The sequence below is a fragment of the Lycorma delicatula genome, chromosome 1, assembly GCF_047948215.1.
Source record: "Lycorma delicatula isolate Av1 chromosome 1, ASM4794821v1, whole genome shotgun sequence".
Taxonomy (NCBI): domain Eukaryota; kingdom Metazoa; phylum Arthropoda; class Insecta; order Hemiptera; family Fulgoridae; genus Lycorma; species Lycorma delicatula.
The window spans coordinates 189,657,514-189,678,575 of record NC_134455.1 but is presented as its reverse complement, the minus strand read 5'-3'; the positions used below and the strand labels follow the sequence as shown (position 1 = coordinate 189,678,575).

General features: G+C 30.2%; 1 protein-coding gene across 3 annotated transcripts in view; it reads right to left on the bottom strand.

The window, feature by feature from the left end:
- Positions 1–1,704: 1,704 nt before the first annotated feature.
- The window catches only part of Tango9 (transport and golgi organization 9), a 74,156-nt gene continuing 54,798 nt past the window's right edge, over positions 1,705–21,062 (bottom strand). For all 3 annotated transcript variants that reach the window (XM_075368753.1, XM_075368762.1, XM_075368772.1), the window contains exons 8-9: positions 17,126–17,280; positions 1,705–6,177 (exon numbers count right to left, since the gene is read on the bottom strand). In XM_075368753.1, the coding sequence (XP_075224868.1) occupies positions 6,037–6,177; positions 17,126–17,280 (296 nt within the window). In that variant the 3' untranslated portion in view covers positions 1,705–6,036. The remainder of the gene's footprint in view (positions 6,178–17,125; positions 17,281–21,062) is intronic.

Genomic DNA, 21,062 nt, shown 5'->3' with positions numbered 1-21,062 from the left:
ATCATGTTCTAGGCTTTTCACTACATGGAAAAATGGCACATGCCACATGTCATTTGATATTCCTATGATTCAAAGGGAACCCAAACAACATTCTTCTGACCATTATTTCTGCTTAACAAACATTAAAGGGATTTCATCAAAATCAAAACATTCAGTGGTGTACCCTAAACAAAAGGTATTTAGTTGATAGATGATATAATAAAATATGTTGACAAAATGCTATGCTTACAGAGTTCATGTATGATACTACCTGAAAATAAGATTGGTAATTACAAAAAAAACTAAGCCTGATAGAAGAATTCTGAAATCAGCATGAAAAATACTATCAAGAATTAGTTATTCACTCTCATTTAACAAAATCATTGTTGATCAGTGTAATTAAATACTGTACATGAAACTTGAGAAATATTATATAACTTTAAAACCCCGATATTCATTTTGAAACACTTGGTATTATTAGAAAATAAATATCAGAAGTAAATAGTGATGGAAATCCATATTCAAAATCTTGTCACCCTTAAAATTTTGCTACCCCATGCAGTTGCTTGCTTTGCTGTGGCTTCAGCCCAGCCCTGAAACTGAGTAATATTATTAACACCTTTTAAATATAGCGTTCCACCTCATCAGAGTAAGCTTTGAACTAACAAATGAAAACTACTTATATGAGCAGGTGAACCTAGGTAGCGGTTCACTGACCAAAATAATCACAGGATAATAATTACCAAATTTTCCTACAATATCAGAGATGGTTTCAAGTACTTAAAAAAATTACTCACACATCTTTATATAAGATACCAATGTAAAATAAACTCATTAATTCTTAACACCATATTTTATTTAAAAAATATAATAATAATTATTATCAGTCTGTTAAAATATCACACAAATATGCATAACAAACTTTAATATAAATCTAAGGAATTACCTATGACACTAATAGATAATCAGCTAATTCAACTTTACATAATTAATATCCAATAATTTTCTTTAAATATATCAAAATAATCAATCCAGTGATTAGATGACTGTAGTACATTCTGATGCAACCATAAATTGATTTCAAACATTAATTACATTATATTTCTTAACTAAGTTATATCACATATACGTAAATCATCTTTAATACATAATGTTTACTTCAGTACATATTATATATACCAATGTTTGTAAATAAAAAAAAAAGAGCAATAAAATTAATGTTTGATTATAAATAGAATACTTTATCATTCATGAGAAAATGGCACATCCATTCTGAAGTTTTATATATGCAAATCCTGCTCTGCATAAAAGTTAGATAAACTATTAAACAAATACCGAGAGAACATTTACCTTTAAGGAAGAATAGTAAAAATTGGTCATTTTACTTGATGAAATCAGACAAAATTTATCATTGATTTTTCAATTGAAAAAAAATTTTACTGGAGAATCTGTTGAATTAAAAATTTGGACAAAACAACTAATTTTGAAAAAAATAAAAATCTGCAAGTTAGGTTCATGAAAATTATTTGGTTCAAAGCAAAAACGTCACCACAAGTTTTTTAAATTTTCATTAATAATGATTACTATGCTGTAAAGTTCAACACAAAAATCAATAAGTAAACGTGAACAGTGTAGAATAAAAATACAAACTTCTCACATTTCAGATAAAACCTTTGTGAAAATATGTTAAATATGTTTGGGAACAGCAATGAATGAGTAACTGAGTAAATAAGATTTTTCTTTAATTCAGGAAATATCTTTGCATTTGAAAATTTATCAACTAAAATGAATACATAATGTAAGAAACAGTGTTAATTGTATAGGTAATAAAATGTTCAAATTTTAGAAAACCAAATTTAAAATCCAGAATCAACAGCAACAGAATTTTTCAACATATCTATTCAACAAAAAAAAAGTTACATAACTGAATTTTAATAAAACTGCACTAGAATTCTGCACATTTTTGTTAATAAACTTAAATGAAAAATTTATGGAACTTGCTAGAAATTTACAGACATAACATTATAAAGAGAATGAACAGTTTCAATTAAAAGATCATTGTATTTAAATACATACTTAATAATAAAAAATTCATTATTAACTTATTTTAAAGTTAATAAGAAATAATAGAATAATACAGCAGATAAACTTTTAAAAATTTAACACACTACTAATTAGACTGTAAGCAATGTTCATCTCCTAAAAAGTTTAAGCATTCATCAGTTCAGTAGTATTTCAATTATTTTTAAGATGTCTGACACTATACTTTTAATTGATTTATAATTAAGATAAATGAAAATTATATGTATTAAAGATCATGTAGCCAAACAAATAGCACCTTAAGACTTATTCTGAAACAATTTTACATTTTTATTTCACATTAATATTAGATCTTTTGTAATTTACCACTAAATAATTATGAAGTGTAACAGTAACAGTAAATAGTACTGTAATATAATGTAGTTATATTATTTTCATACTTAATACAATGCAAGCACCATTTAAGCTCATTTTTCAAATGATATCACTTTCTTAATTTCTTGAAAATGGCTTAACAGACGAACAGCCATAAATAAAAAGGTATAATGTATTAATCGGACTTTAAAGTAGCCTCATTCAACATAGAAATAAAAGTGCAATCAACAAAGTAACTCCCATTTTAATTTATAATAAAATTTGGGGTTAGTGATAATAACTTATCTCTGTTACGTTGTACAACATAATTGTAGGTGAAAACACAGTTCCCATGATTTTATATCCATGTACAGTACTATAAAAGGGTTAATGTTAAAATCATTTTGTTTTAATTGTACTTGTTTAGTGAGTAACCAATGTAAATGCTCAATCGGAAAAGAAAATGTGAACTGGTCTACCTTCTGTAATATGCCTGTTAAGATATGCATGCTACCTGTAACTGTAGAACTTAAAGAATCAAAGAGTTGAGATGTCACATTTTTTATTTTTAACAGTAATTCTGTCGAATTTTATCTAATTTTAAAATATACTGCTATTTATTAATTATTTATCTGATTAATAATACACAAGATTCACAGAAAAATGCCTTTCCTTAAAAAAAAAAACAACACAGTAAAATGTGAGGAAATAATGGAGCATAAAATTTGAGAAAATCACTATAGAGAATAAAGAGAATCAACAGGTTACCTACTGGGGAGAGTTATCAAAATAATTTGATGAAAACTGCAATGATAACTGTAATGATAAAGACTGGATATTAGTCAAAGAAATAAAATTAGTTTATTTTTTAAAATTAATTTTCATGTAATTTTTTTAAAATAAAAATTTATCTGTAACTAATCAACAAATGAAAAGTGTTTTAAAATTATATCACTATGTTTGCAATTTGTTATATATAATAAAAATGGTTTTTGTTTTCTTAATAATATGTTTTACAAGTTCATAAATTCCTTCTATTCTTTGTTTTATTTTTGTACTAACAGAATAAAATAAATAACCAGACAATATAAAAATTCCAAGTAATTAAATAAAATAGAATCATAGAATATTTTATACATTTAAAAAATTGGCAAGCAGGTTATTTTATAGTATTACTATGTCAATCACAAATGTGATTGAGTTTTGAGCCTAAATTTGTCATTAAATTGACTGACTGACTGAATATTTGCAACAACTGAAAATCCTGTAGACTTAACATACAATCGTAACAAAATCCCTGCTCATCAAAAAATATACTGCACTTGAAATTTATTATCAATGGTTAAGAAGAGAATTTAATAAGAGAGACTGATATCAAACAAGGCTACCATATGAAAAATAAATGGGCAGACCTACATCTATCCATTGCAATAAACAGAGAAGAGATAACCTAATTGTTGTGAGAAATAAACGGGTTTAGAAAATTGATTATAAAGTTTGAGGACCAATTCCCCACACCAAAACTTTCAATTCATTTCTTCAAAATCTCCCACACAATTCTTTATTAAGCAATTGAATAAATATCAGGTGTCTAAACTCTACAGAGCCTTGTATCAGAATACAACACACCATATATCATACGTGATCATAGGTTAGGTTATGTTAATATCTTTGATAACCTAACTGATATGGCGATTCTATTTCTTAATCAAATCCTTATGAGTGATGAGACTTTTATGTCTTATACAAATACAAATAAAACAATCAGTGGAGTGGGGTTAACTATTCAGTTACCAAATAAAGAAAAAAGGTTTGGGCAAACTCTTTCTGTAAATACTTTACAGAAATCATGTTAACAGAAGTAATGGAATATGGCACCCAAATGAAGTTTTCTAAGGTACATTGCAAAAAAGTACAAAACTGCGATGTAGAACAAATATTGTATTATGTTGTGTTCTGATCTCATGTTGTAATTTAACACACTTGACTCATGTACTGCCAGCATATTGTAACTTGGCTACAACAGTTCAAATGGGAAATGCTTGATCTATCTCAATATACATAACAAATAGTGATTAATATCAATTCTACAACGCGATGAAATAAGTTATATCATAGACAGCAGAATTCTATGTGTCAAATTCAAAGGCTTGTTAAGTGTTGCATATGTCAATTTGGCTAAACTTGGAAACTATGATGAAAATAGCAAAAAGTTATAATTTAAAGCTTTATAATAAAAATACTGTAACTGTACTAATATTGTTTTAACAAATATGAAAGTTACTTTCTTGATAACAATTCCCTAATAATAATATAACTGATAAAACACTTCCATTCAAAAGTAGTTCATTTATTTAGCAATATGCATTTATTACAGAGTTCAACACAAACGATAATTTCCTGTTTAAAATATTACAACCAGTAATCTGTATGTAAATATACCGGCCACCATTATACTTTAACTACTTTGCAGAAAAAAGATCAAGAAAACATAGCCAAATAATAGATCAAAAATAGCAAATTCAAGAGAATAAAATTTGTAGCTTTTAGTATTCTGACAGTAGTATAAAAACAGTATAAAATAGTCAAATAAACTATTAACAAAAAATAATTAATAAAAAAAAAACTCCATTCATTAAGAAATCAGATCACAAATATACAAGATCTTAAAAGTAAAAAAAAAAGAATTACTCATACATATGCAACCATAATCAACTAATAACAATTAGTGTCACTCTCATACAATGGATATATCTTGAACTAGACTGAATTTCATTCACAACAAAATACAACTAGCTTTAGAGTGACATTATTAATAAACAATATTTACATGACTAAAATAACATTTAAAGTACTAATTTTAACATTTTAACCCTCATTAAAAATTAAAATTCTACAATAATCTCAGTTAAAATTAAAAATCAATGAAACAGTAAAGAGTCAAATAAAAATATTTCAAGATGTGATTTACATTACCCTTTTGATGAATATAAGGTTCTAAATAAATCCACATTCTGGATAAATTTCATGTTATTATGTACACTGATAGTTAGGTGCCCACATCTTGTTAATAAAACATGAACACATCACAATTTCAGATATGACAGAAAAAGAAGAAATTTAAGTTGTTTTAGTTAAAAAATGTTATGTGCAACAAAAAATTTCAAAAACGCAAGAGTTACTGAAACTTTCTATCATCAGATACATTCACTATTTATAATAAATTGGTGAGTGATAACTCTATTTCTTTCTAATAACAAGATCAACTGGATTTCAAGGTCTACCTCACAACACAACCTAAACATATGCTTATTAGTTAATCTTCTAAAATATGTTACATTTTGAAGCAACTTATTTTAGCAAGATATTTTAAATACAAAATCTCTGCTAAATACTTTAATTTTTTTTTAAATTATTCAAAGAATAATGAAAGAAAAGAGAAAATTAGATCCTAATTTTACCACTATACTCTTATAATAATGAGCTATTCATTTGCAATAAAGTATTATAGATACATCTACCATAATAGATTTACAAGTAAACATATTTAAAAATAAACATAATAAAACTAAACATTCTTCATAAATCAAAATTATAATATAAATAAATTAATGCATTATGTTGTACAATAAAATTTAAAAATACACAAATGCTAATACATTTTTATGGTTCATCAGCTGGTTGGCTGTTGACAATCAGAGTTGTATTCTGTCGCTGAGTAAAAAACTGATAAATATCACTTTTAGAAGGCACCATGTTGTTATAAATCAACATACCGTAAATAAGAAAGTTGAATCCAATAACCTAAAAAAAAAGAAAGAAAATTACTTTAGATTAGTTAATTCACCTCCTATCAAAGCAATTTCATTATTTACTGGCAGAGTTTAAATTAAATTTATATTCTTCAAGCTCTATTAAACTAAAGTTATAAATAAAAAAGTAATGAAATACAGCAAAATTAAGTTAAAAAATTATAATCATACAATCCTAGAAAAATAAATTGCCCACAAAGAAATGAATTTAATTCTTCAGAACCATCTGCCATAATTGTACATTAGCTAGCGACTACTACACACTGCATCTACACAGTCTCTTATAATTAATTTATTACAGTAGCCACCATGTAAACAGCGAGATTGGATAATCACACTGCACACAATGCTATACTATTGCTCTCTGAACCATTAGCACACCATGATTAGTCATCTCTTAGTAGACATGATGCATAATAAGTTGGGTAACAAACATCACCATTCCCAGCTTTCCATTACTTGGTGGTGACAATAAATGCATTATTTTATTGAAAGATTTATAGTAATTTAATGTACAATCTTCTTTAAGCCAGTAATAAATTTTTTTATACTTTAATTCATGCTGCAGTGCATTAAACAATTGATCATTTATTACTTAAATAGAGTATATGTTTTTGTTCTTGCACAATTTGTATTGATATGACAGCTATACAATTATAAGCAGATTTCCATAATGATGTAAAAAAAAAACAACAAAAAGAAATCTACCAGTAAAAACAAAAATAGTTTTTAATATAAAATCACATACAATAAGCATTTATGTTGGCCCACATTCAATTTCATATACTTGCATTCATTAAAATTTTATTTCAATTACATAAAAAAGCTTCACTAAAATGTTTAGTGAACTTTTATGTATGTGTTTTATGTTTAGTGAACTTTTATGTGGATAGTATTTTTAAAAGTAATAATTAATGGGGAAATTTTTACATCATTCTAAGATGAATGAAAAGTACACAAATTTTATTAAAAACAATCTGTTCTGAAACTTCACTTTCTTTCGGCCAAAAAAGTCTCATCCACTTCAGTAAAAATTTAACACATACTGTTATCAGATCTACTTAAACACATTAAATTTTTTCATTTTTTGTAAGAAAACGGCAAGACAAGAATCTTAGAAAAGGAAAGGGAACTCGATTATCAATATTTTCAGCAAATATTAATAAGGAGATAAGTATTTAAGTGTTTACTTAGAAAGAAAGTAAACAGAATCACTCATATATATATATATATATATACATATATAGATGATGTGTCTTGGTGAAGACACCTTATGTGTGATAGTTTCACAATACTTGGAACACCTCAGGGAATAACAAACTGAAAAGTGAAGTGCATTTAATAAGATAAAATGCTAATACTGTTTTTATGTTACTCTTAAGTCAGGAACTTAAGACCCTTGAATTTAAGAATGTTGGGTGTAATCTTTAGAGGTGGTTTCCATTTTTCTGTGGCTAATGACAATAGCAGCCAAATCAACTATAAACAGTCTTTCCTTCCTGTAAATTACTTAATTTCATTTAAATATTATTTAATGATCAGCATGACAAAAAATACTTTCTTTAATTTACTGCATAAATTTTTTGATACATTTTTGACATAACAAAAAGGTGTTAAGATGGAAACGGCAAGAAACAGGCCAACATCATAGTGAGGTTTTCTTGATTGCAGAGATAAAGCATCTCTGTATTTTCCAAGTTGTACCTGGAAAATATACACACTTAAGTAAACTGGTTTGTATTTTTTTTTTAAATGTTAGTTTACGAGTTTATTTTTAATAAAAATTACCTGTCTGTCATCTTTTACAATACAAATTTTGCATAAATATTTACCACATTATATATTTACAACATTTAATACATGGGCGGGCATGTGTAGATGCCCGCCCATGTAAATAAATAATGAAATATTTATTAATCAATTCTTCTTTGCATTATTTACAAAGCAATTAAGTGTTTTAAAAAAGCATACTATCGCTATTCTCTATCAATTGTTATTTCTATTAAATATTTCTGTCCTCTACTTGCAGTAACTGTTAACAAAGAAGTCAACCTCAGATAATATGAATTGAATGGCATCTGTAATATTGAAATAAAATTATACAATGAAAATTATGTTAGTACTTCAACTATCCAATTTAAATAATAAAAAGAAATTCTATATATCATAATATACATTATATGGCTATCTGTCCCGAGGCAGGTTCCTTCCACAATGTCCATCTCTGTTTTATTCTATTATCAGTTGAACTTTTGATAGTACCTCATATATATATATATATATTTTTTTTTCAAGAATAATTTTTATTTTTATTTTTTACATGCTCACTTCTTTGTATCTCATACTGATTCTTCAGGCACTATGTTTTAATCAACCCTTCTCTTCTCATTTTACATAAAGACCAGTGCTTTCCTATTCTGAAATGTTCTGATTACACTCTTTCATTCTCATTCATTGCCATTACTTTTTCAATTTTAACTTGTCATTTCCAGTTAATCACCTCATCTGTGAACCTAACTATAAGGTTACCCTACTATGCTACTATGCTGATCCTCAATTCTCTTCAACAGAATTTTTATCACATCTTTATATGTTCAGGTTGGGGAAAAGCATTTCCCTTGCTTTGCTTGTCTGTCTAGATCATACCATTCAGTTTATGCCATTTTATAGCCATTTTCTGATTCAGGCACAATTCTTTAATACATTCACTGCTGATAACATGACGTGCAAAATGAGTCATTGCACATTTCTGTAGGGAATGTAAAGAGTGTGTATTTCTTAAACAGCTTCTTCAAAATAGATTACATGAGATGAGATATACATGTGTACTTATGTTACTTGTTTTTAAAGTTTTTTCTGAAATTCTTTCAAATTTACCATTCCAAAACATTCATTACCATTCAAAACATAAGCATTTTATATTAATATTCTATGCTACATTATACATTCTATTTATTGTATTTTAATGTAGTCTTAATAACACCATAAAATGTTTTCCTGAATAATTTTTTTTTAGGTCTGCTCTTTCATTTCCTTCCCCTGAAGTATAACTTAGGCCTGAAACTAATTATTTACTTTCAGCCTACATTTAAATAAAAATTTTAAATATTATAAAATAAATTTTTATAGATGTGCTTTTTTGTATTATCAATATATGTATATATTAATTTTAAGTGTCCCTGACTGTTTTTGTAAATTACCATTTTATTGTTTGCCTAATAATGATGACAATTGATGATATAAAGTTACATATATTTTTATTATTTATACTTTATTTTGTATTTTAATAGTGTAATTATTTAATAATCACACACTCAGTACAGTATGTATTTGCCCAATTTCATTTTACACCACTGAAATCTACTAATTGAATAAATATCACCGCAACAAAAGTACTATTATAATTTTCTGTTACCAAACTTTTTTTTATTAAATATAACAATTTTTGCAAAGACCAACTTGAACTGGAACTTGGGGAATACCATGGGGGATTTAGGCCATGGAGAGGTTGCCCGCAGCAAATAATATCCCTAAAACTTATGATGGACTTATATAAAAGACGGAAAAAACAACTAATAATCACCTTCGTCGACTTTAAAAGGGCCTATGATTGTATACACCGACCATCCATGCTGAATATTCTGAGAAACCTGGGCCTTCACCCTAAACTCGTAAACATGATAAAATTAACTTTAACCAATACCCAGTCCAGAGTGAAATTCAGAGCTGAACTCTCTCAACCCTTCTACATAAAAACTGGATTGAGGCAAGGAGACGGCCTCTCACCACTCCTTTTTAACTGCGCCCTCGGAATTTGTCATGAGAAAATGGTATGAAATAAATCCCAAAAATATAAAAATGGGTACTAAGAAAAACTCCATCACACTAAATTGCAGATTTAGGATTTGCAGATGACCTCGCTCTTTTAGCAAATAATATTCAAGAAGCCAAAACATGAGCCTTCAAAACCTAGCACAAAAGATAGGGCTTCATATCTCTTTCGAAAAAACTGAACTAATGGCCATAGATCCTCTGGTAATAGAGCACATTACGGTAAACAATCAGAAAATTAAAATAGTAAAACAATTTAAATATCTAGGGGAAATAATAACTTATAATTTAAATGGAAAAATGACATGGCAAAACAGGACAAATAAAATGATTAAATCCCAAAAATTAACTTGGTCAACATATAACAAAAAATGCCTTTCTGCTAAAACAAAACTTAAACATTATAAAACTGTAGTACAGCCAGAAGTCACCTACGGAAGCGAGACCCTTTTCAAAATCACTCAGAAAAACCGAATTGAAAAAATTCTGAAAATAGAGAGGAGAATTGTCAGAACGTGTATCAATAAAAAACACCAAAAAGAAGGCCAATGGTGGATTGTGCCAAATGAGGTGGTGTATCGAGAAATAGAGCCTGTTACAGATACTATGCGGAAAAAAAGAATCTCTTTCTTTGGTCATCTAATAAGGACACCGGAAACAAGACTGTCAAGAAATATCATTGAAAAGCTCTGGTTCCAAAAGCTAGAAGTAGGATGGATCAAAGAAATTAGAGAAGATATGAAAGAATTGGGAATTTCCCTGACTGACCTACAGAATAAAACTGGAAAAATTACAAAGCTAAAAGATAAAAGCATTAGATTTAAACAAAAGACAGACAAACGACAAAATACAACGAAGAGGGTGTTTACGGATGAAGTAAAGAAAGCAAGATCTGAACGGATGAAGAAATACTGGGCAGCTCGGAAGAGTAAAATAACACGCTTTTCTCAGAAAAGATCCAACTAAAATTGACTTAAGTGGTCCCATGTTGGCCGTAAAAGCATAATAATAATAATAACAATTTTTAATATTCAGATACTTATTTAAAAATTAAGGTGTACAAAATATAAAGTTTTTCAAACTTATTAGTTGTATGCTATTTATATTTAAATAACTAGAATCAATGAGAAAAAAGTATTGCTATGTAGGCATATCCGTGTAAATTGCATATTTATAAATTATGAGGTTCGTTAAAAACAAAAAAAAAATCAAACTTTTTAAACTGCATGCCAACATCTGCAAATGGCATACTCTGGCCACCATGCACTCTTGGTAACATACTGCTTTACTGGGTTCTGATCTATGCGTTAGATGTCGAGTAACTACCGATCGAGTGATATCAAGCATAAGCTGCTAGTCGGATTAGTGAAAAGGCAAAAATGAATGAAGTGGAGGAACAATGCATCTGTGAAATTTTATGTAAATCTGTTAAGATGTTCTTGAAGTTATCATTCGCATCTGCTAGCACTTTCTGACAGATTTCAACTCTATTCTGCTTCTGGACATCTGTCCACAATCACGGCATGAATTTTGCACTGATGTAATGCATTGCAAGTTTTTCAGTCAGGATTTGATAGCAAGATCCTACACTTACGCCAACTTCTTCAGCAACCTTATGGAAGTTAATAGATGATTTTGACGAATTACAGTGTCCAGAATCTGAACATGTTGGTCGTCTGTTGATGTGGAAGGTTGTTCAGTCCTGGATCTTTGGTAATCAAAGTTCTGCCCTCCTTAAGACACTTACACCAGTCATAGCAATGTACATTGCATTTGGCTCATGCAGTCATTGTATGCTTGGTTAAGCATTTGGAATGTTCTGTGAAAGTTTTCCCCAGCTTTACACAAAATTTCACTGACATGTTGTTTCTCAAACTCCTTCATTTTTGATTTTTCACTAATCCATAGCTTATGCATGACCTCACTCAATCGGAAGGAAAAAATTACTATGGCACATACAAATACAAGAACTGTATAACAATGAACATTATTTCTAATTTACAGGAACTGATTATTTCTATTTTTCCAATTTTCAATCTATTTATTAGTTTTTTTTTTGCATTAGTTTACCATATTTGATATACATGAATGCTTTTGACATATATATAAAACGTTACTTATTCCTTTACCTCTTTCTATGTACCTCTCACTAATAGTTCTTTTTAGCTCAATCCCAAATTTTATGCTTTCTCTCTCTGAAATCCCCCACTGTTCCTCCGTAACCATTTACTTCAGTTGAGAATTATGGAAAAATCTTTGCTGACCATGAAATTAAACAAACTGCCAAAAAAAAAATATTATATACTAACTGAAAAAATTATAGCTTCATAACAGAACAACAAAAAGTTTGATCCGACACATACTGTTTAAAGCCTTTCTTGAAACTGGAATGATTGTTTTAAGAAAGTTCTTTGCTTGAATCCCAACCTTGTAGACCATATTACAAAATTTCATTTTTCTTGTTATCTTTCTTCATTAAAACATTCAATCAATTCTATTGGTTACTTTTTATTATTTATATACATTCTGATTCTAGAAATGCTATTCCTAGTTCATCTATTTTTCATCTCATCCTGTTTTGATTTTGTAAGACATGAACGAACATCTGATACCTGTTGGAGCAGTCTAGGTCTATCATGTATTCTTCCAACTTGTTCTTGTATTTTTTTCTGTCTTACATTTTTTCAATCGACTCTGATGAACTATGGTATCTTTATTCTCCACTCAATAAAGCCGATTACACTGGTTAACATGATTTTTGTCTCATGAGTACCAATAGGTGAACTTAATGCAGTTTTTATCTTGTTTTCAAATACGTATTCAGAATTTCTCCATCACCCACAGTTTTTATGTTGTTTATATTTTTTTAAATATTTTAAAACTTTTTTCGTTGATTTGTCCATTGTCAAGTAAAAGGTCCTAGAGCATTGTAAATATGATGTAACCAAATGAGCTAACTCATAGGGTACCATTGCTACTGTTGCACAGGTTCAGATGTGTATAGACATGTACAAATGTGATCTAGTGAAGCACACATTCATCAGTTCGATGCCGGTTATGAGATAGTAGTGAACCAGTAAACACATCATTGTGAAAGCTTTGTGTGTCTGAATTATTGTGCATTACATATTTACAACTTTAGTTCTTTTAATTAGTCGTTACTTACAAAATGCCTACAGTTTGTTTAAATCATCCTAAGACTTTTTGTTATATATGTGGTGAAGTGACACTCAAGTCCCAAAAGTGAAATCTTACTCCATTAGTAAAAAAATGTTATGAACTTTATTTTGGGGGTAAAGTCGGAGACCAAACTAGGGCCTGGGCTCCACAAATCTGTTGTTTATCATGTTCTAGGCTTCTCACTGCATGGAAAGATGGCACACGCCACATGCCATTTGCTACCCCTATGATTTACAGGGAACCCAAACATCACTCTTCTGACTTTTATTTCTGTTTAACAAGCATTAAAGGGATTACGTCGACCTAAAACATACAGTGGTGTACCCTAACTTGTAATCTGCAATGAGACGAATTCCACACTGCGAAGAATTGTCCATACCAAAGCCTCCAGAACAAGTGACATTAGTTGAAGAGAGCTCAGAGTCTGATGGAAGTAAGGAAGAAAAAGAAACAGATTTTTATAATCCAACTTTTGAACAAAGCAGTTCATCTGTGCATTTATTGACTCAAGAAAATCTTAATGACCTCATACAAGATTTAAAGTTATCCAAAAAAAGTTTGAAATGCTTGCTTCCCGGCTAGAAGGATGGAATCTTCTTCAAAAGAATGGAAAGATATGTACTTATTGTAATCATCATTCTGAATTTAAAGAAGAAACTGGCTTAATGTTTTGTAATGACATTTCTTTTCTTATGGAGGCACTTTGGAATGAACATAACCCAATAGAATGGTGCTTGTTCACTGAAGTTAGTTTAAAAGATGCTTCTGCATAATGGTAATAAATTCCCATCAGTATGTGTGCCTCACTTTGCTACTATGAAAGAAACTTAAAGAAAACTTTAAATCAATATTAGAAAAGCTTCAATATACAGTGTATGAATTGAAAATTTGTGATGATTTGAAAGTAATTGCACTTATTCTTGATCTGCAGCTTGGTTACACAAAGTACTGTTGTTTTTTGTGTGAATGGGATAGTAGGGACAGAAAAACCCATTTCATTAGAAAAGTACGGTCTAAACGTGAATCACTCATTCCTGAGCAGAAAAACGTGAAACATGACCCATTGTATAATCCTAAAAACGTGTATCTATCTCTGTTACATATCAAACTAGAATTAATGAAGAATTTTGTCAAGACCACAGACAATACTCCTGGTTTCATATACTTAAAACAGAAGTTTTCTAAAATTAGTGATGCAAACATCAAAGAAGTATATTTGTGGGTCTACAAATATAATTACTAATGTATGATGAAAAGTTTGAGGAACTATTGAATCCACTGGAGAAAGAAGTTTGACAAGCATTCAAAAATGTTACTCAGATTTTTTGGGAAAATCAAAAGGTGGAAAATTACCATGATATTATTAATGATCTTACCAGGTGTGTGAGAAAAGTAATGAGATTGGTAACACTGCTAGTGATCTGGCAACGCTGTGTCTACCAGTCTGTGCTAGACCGGTTTGTTCATCCCTTCCACATGCTCAGTACGAGTTTCAATTCCGTTCAGTCAATATATTATTTTTGACATGGCCATCAGTGAAGTTGTGTTTTTGTTGTGTGTTGCAAAAATAGAGCATCGGAATTTAGAGCAATGTTGTGCAATCAAGTTTAGTGTTAAACTTGGGAAATCGTGAGTGTGACCTTTGAAAAGTTGAAACAGGCCTACGGGGAACATTGCTTATCAAGAGCACAAGTTTTCCGCTGGTACAAAACATTTTGGAAGGCCTAGAACACATTGAAGATCAACCTCGCTCAGGAGACCTTCAAGTTCAAAATCTGATGAAAACGTTGAGCGTGTGAGGGTTCTTGTGAGATCAGACTGTCATTTAACAATAAGGATGATGAGTGAATAGTTAAATTTAAAAACTTTCACCGTACATCAAATTTTGATAGACGATTTGGACATGCGAAAGGTTTCTGCGAAATTGGTGCCGAAAAACCTCACAACCGAACAGAAGGACAATTGAAGAAACGTGTGCGTTAATCTTTTTGAGAGGATTGACAATGACCAAGAATTGTTCAATCGTGTGATCGCAGGTGATGAATCCTGGATATTTGAGTACGATCCTGAAACAAAGCGGCAAAGCGAAGAGTAGCACACTCCATCATCTCCTCGACCGAAAAAATGTCGAATGAGCAAATCAAAGATCAAAACCTTGCTGATTTGCTTTTTTGACAGTAGGGGTATCGTGCATAAAGAATCTGTTCCTCCAGGACAAACTGTCAACCAAGTGTTTTACAAAGGTGTCCTTGAAAGGCTCAGGAAAAGAGTGATTCATGTGAGACCAGACATTGCAGACAAGTGGATGCTTCATGAAAATGCCCCGTGTCAAACGGCCATTTCCATCACTGAATTTTTGACCTCAAAACGCATTCCTATGGTTCTTTAACCCCTATATTCACCTGATTTTCCTTTTCCTTTTTCCTTTTCCCGAAATTGAAACATGTTTTAAAAGAACGTCATTTTGGAACTCTGGAGAACATTAAAAAGACTGTGACCGACCAGTTAAAAGCCCTACCAATTGAAGCCTTCCAGCGCAGCTACCAGGAGTGGGAACAATGACTCTGCCAGTGTATAGCTGCCCAAGGGAACTACTTTGAAGGGTATAATATTGTTGTTTGAAAAAAATAAAAATTTTGGTAAGTAAAAAGTCAGTCTCATAACTTTTCTCATAGACCTTGTATAATATCTTATAAAAATTTGAGTTGTAATATGTCCTTAAAAGTAACTTCCTGCCTCACACCTAGATTTCATCCTGGAAAATCTTGGTGCAGTGAGTGATGAGCATAGGGAACACTTTCATCAGGAGATATTAGCTGTGGAAAAAAGTATCAAGGAAAACAAATCCTAATTTGCTGGCTGATTATTGTTGGACTATCAAGAGGGATGCTCCACAGATGAAATATAGCAGAAAATCATAATTTCTTACTTTCTAGGCGAGTCAAATGTTTGAATATTGTGTAGTTAAGAATGGAGAAAGTATTAAAATGTTTGAAATTATAAATACCACCTGTCTCTCAAAAACCTTGTGTGATGGGAAAAAACCGATATCATATTTGAATTCAGGAAAAAAAATACTATCAGGATCACATATTTTTCTTCCTGAGACAAAAAGGAATTCTTTTTTGTTTCCCAGTTTAATAATTCTATCATTATTTTTATAGCATCTTTCTTTTTCACCTTAGTCCATTTAGACTCTTGCCTTTAGTATTTTTTTATTTTATTTTTTTTTTTATTATTTTATTGTTATTTTATTTGTTATTTTAAATATATATATTTTATTGTTTTAAATATTTGTTATTTTATTATTTTATTTTATTGTATTTTTTTAATTTTTTTTCTAAGGAAATTTCTTTTTAATTTATTAATGAAAAAAATAAAAATAAATAAAACTTAAGAATATTTAAAGTAAACTTATCAAAAATTCCTGAATAACCTGAAATTCCTGAATAACCTGCTTCCCTACTAGTTCTTTTAACAATTTTATTTCCATTACCTCAGATATGTACACAATTAGTTTCAACTCCTGCCAACATGATGCTATTTTTATTGTTAATAAATCTTTCTTTCACAAATATCTAACTTTAAATACCACAAATTTGGTATGTTTTTATTTTCTTGTGATTTCCATGTGGTCAGCTTTCTGTTACGGTTTATGGATTAAGTATTTGTTTTGAATATTTTACTTTCCTTACAAAATCCTATAAGTTTTACTTACTCCCCTTTTTTAGATACTTTGCCACAATTTATACATTCCCACTATCTGACTTTCCATTCCTTCTCCTATTACAGTACTCAAATCCATCATAATTATCTTAGAATAATCTTTACCTCCCTCTTCCAGTATAATTAATATTTTTACAGATCATCTTTCAATATTACACATAAAAAAGCAAAATTAAAATTTTTAAATATGTCACGTGGCATACCTGTAAATAATGAAATTTTTGCCATCCTAATGCAAGAGAGCACATCCATATGAAGAAAGTCCTTAATGAATCCAATACCATTCTAGTAGTAGCTGTCTTAGCTTTTGCCATACTAATTCCAGCAAAATTAAAGAAAGCAATACTCGTCATGGTACCTACATCAAAAAAATCAATTATTAATAAAAAATTCTTTATATAATTACAATGGAATATATGCACATGATTGATATTGATAACATAACATTATCATCTTATAAGAGATGAAAACCCCCTCTAACTCAAGAAATGCAATGATTAGAAACTACCTAAAAACAAACCAAAGTAGATATGCTCAAAGACTACAATAAGTTCATGCAATACAAACAATAACAATGGTTTGGCAGCAGCCTGTAAATGAATTGTTGGTTACAATGAGCATTAAATACAGTCAGCCATTGCAGATTAGTAAGTGGAAAAAGTATATATCAAGGATCAAACTACCACCAGAAAACATTTTTAATATAATTTTTAGATGGTTTGGGATATGAAAACAACAGGTTATGGTGGAATATTGAAATATCTATGTTATCCCTATATATAAGAATCGTACCAAACTTCCTAGAATTAAACATCCTTAAAATATATTCTTATTTATTTATATACTTCATGACATTAGCTATTTTATTGAAAAATGAGAGCTTTTATCTTTAAGACATCTTTTATTTATTTAAGAGTTTTCTCAAGCAAACAAGCAAACTCTAGAGCAATTCATTTTTAAACTAAGTTCTTTTCAAAGAAACAGTACAGGAAGGAGAAAGGAACCAATGTAGAATAAGTACAAGGTTTAAGAAAAGTTTATATTTTATCTGTAATATAACTTAACAGGGTAGCAAAATCAGAATACTAAATGTAAAAAAAAGATTTGGTGTATAATTTTTTGGAAACATGTTCATAAGTAACTCTTAAGAATATGAATCTGTAAATCATCTTTTTCTAAGTGGGTAAATTAAGAAAATATCTGTTTTATAAAAATATTTACACAACTTTTCAGATTTCATTTTTCTAGGTTAAAAAATGAGTGACAGTCATTGAGCCAGAACAGGTGAATATGGAGGATGTTGAAGCAATTCAAACTGTAATTTGTTAATTTTTGGCATTACAATGACTTAAGTGTGAGCTGGAGCATTGTCTTGATGGAAAAGCACTTTATGCCAAATGTGTGTTTGTTTTTCCTTAATTTCATTGTTGCTGAGATGCTACAATAATGTCACATAATATTCGTCATTTATTGTTTCACCCTTTTTAAGATAACCAATGAAAATTATTCCACATGCATCCCAAAAACATTATTATAACTTTTTCACACGAAAAGTCATGTTCACTTTTTTGGAGCAGGTACACGTTTTTCAAACCATTGTTTTGATTACTGTTCTGTTTCGGGAGTGTAGTGAGTAGTAAGTAACAAAAGGTTGGTATGGTTGCAAAATGCAGCTGCTGCTACAGCTATGGTGTTAAATTGCATTGATGGTGCAAAAGAATGAAATGTTGTGTTTTATGGTAGGTACTAAATTGGAACAAGATGCAGGTACTGGGATATATTGTAATATGGTAAGGTAAGATGTTATGATAGATCGAAATGAAGTGTTTCATGATGGGTGATAAACTGCAACATACACATGGGGTTGGTTTGGTTGCAAAACACAGCTGCTATGTATATATTGTACTATATTGCAATGTAGTGTTTCATAGGATGCTAAACTGCAATGAGTGCATAAGGTTGGTACTGTGGCAATTTAAATGACACTTTATATTGTACCAATGTTGCAATAGAGTGAAAAGGTTGTGTTTTATGATGGGTGGTAAATTGCAACTTAAATAAAAGTAAAAGATCAAAACAAAGCATTTTATGGTGGGTGGTAAATTGTTGAGAGCATGTACAATGCAACTGTGATTACAGAAAGAATAAAATATATAAAAAATAAAATATGTACTGCACACTGTAAAAATGTATACTTTTAATTCACTGTGACATTCTCCAGTCAGCGGCTCGTATTTTACCAACGTTTTGTATATGACAACAATACACAGTAGAGTTTGCAGGAATATTGTTATTAGCCTCAAAGTGTACTTTCAAATTCACTAGATCAGATTTCACCAACTCATTCTGATGCAAGCAATCGACTATGAAAATCAAAAGTTCCATCAAGAATTTAGAGAAAGTGTACGCCAGATTTGAATAATGCATACTGTAATAAGATGTTACAGTATGAAAATCCTTAAATATCCTGTACATATTGCTCATATCACCTCTCATGCTGCTGTCTCAACTCATCGTTCAGATAATAATCTGAACTAAGAAACACTTTGATGTTCTTCTCATTGCAGTGGTTGAACTTGGCCATATGCTTAGTGGCATAATTTTTCCCCGCTGTATGGAATGAACACGGCTTCTTCTCTGATGATGTTTGTATGGTCCAGTGTTATTATCTGTCTGCATCATGCCCAACCATCTAAATGTGTCCCAACTACAGAAACCCATGGATAATTTATTTGATTTAATATTATTGTCTAATTCCACCATATCTCTAAATCCTGGACTAAGTATGGTACGTCCCAAGTGGTTCTTGTTACTTTCAGTTTGGACCCGTGGTTGGCTTAAGTTGGCACTATCGCATTAGCATCACCACTACTCGCTCTTATAAATACCAGTTCTTGTTTCACACATCCAATGACCCTTTTGAAAGATTCTACTTTTCCAGTGCAATCCCATCAGCATTTCCAGTGGCACATCAATATAGAACCACGTTTTCATCCAGCGAGATCATATCCGTTCCATTATACAATTAACACCCATCCTGCATTGCTTACTACTGTCTTCTTTTTGTTGGCTCATAATGACAAGATGTTCTTTATAATGCTTGTTACCCCAGGATTTTCACCCAATGACCTCTTTTCTGTTTAATTTGTATTGTATCTCGTCAAACATAAACGTGACCATGTTGTTCACCAAAAGTGCTTTTGTAACCTTTTTATCTTTTGCAATGACTACAGTATCTACCAACGATCCTTCCACATGAAGAAAATTCTTGCTTGGGTGTACATGTTCATTTGATTGATTGGTATATGGATCTCTTCATCATTCATGTAGGTAACAGTTCCATAGAGTGAATGGCTGTGATACTATTTGTAATTCAGCGACTCATCAAGATGGTATGATTTTTTGATTGATGTTTATTTAAGTTTGCTGCTGGATAGTTGTCACATATAGAGTTCATCTAAATCATTTATAATCTTTTACCAATTTGATTCTATAATCCAAGGATCTTAATGCGGCTATTATATCTTTGGTCAGATGCCAATGTTTTCTATGCACTGTAGGTTTCTGTGTAAACTTATGGTGATTGAATATCAACATCTTATACACTTAAGTTTGATAAGATAAAAACAACAAAACTTTATTCATGATTGCAATCTTCTCAATTCCAGCCTCAAGCTTATGGGTTTACAGCATAAATTTAACGGATGTTCAATCTCATCAGTCAGTTGTATTTTGATCTCGCCAATAGAATGTTCGGTGATTGGTAGGTATATTGTTCCATGGCAAAAAATCATATCGACAGGGGCTGTTGCCAGAGGAAACTTATTCAATATCTGAACTTGTTGGCAATTAGCTAATTAACACATATGATACTGCACTTAACATGGATCACATCCACAGGCACTATATTTATCGGGTTTTCAGATGTGTGCGCTATGTTTGGTGCTTAGGTTTGAAGCATAGCAGAGATCCTATACCGCATTTATCAGTTGTGTCCAACCAAATGGTATATTTCAGTTTGGAATGAAGCGTGTTTTTGTTGGCTTTGAACAACATGAAGCCACCTACCTCCTTCATTTTTTGAAAAAATTCATTAATTCAAAAATCATAAAAAAATCACTGAAAAACACAAATGTAAAC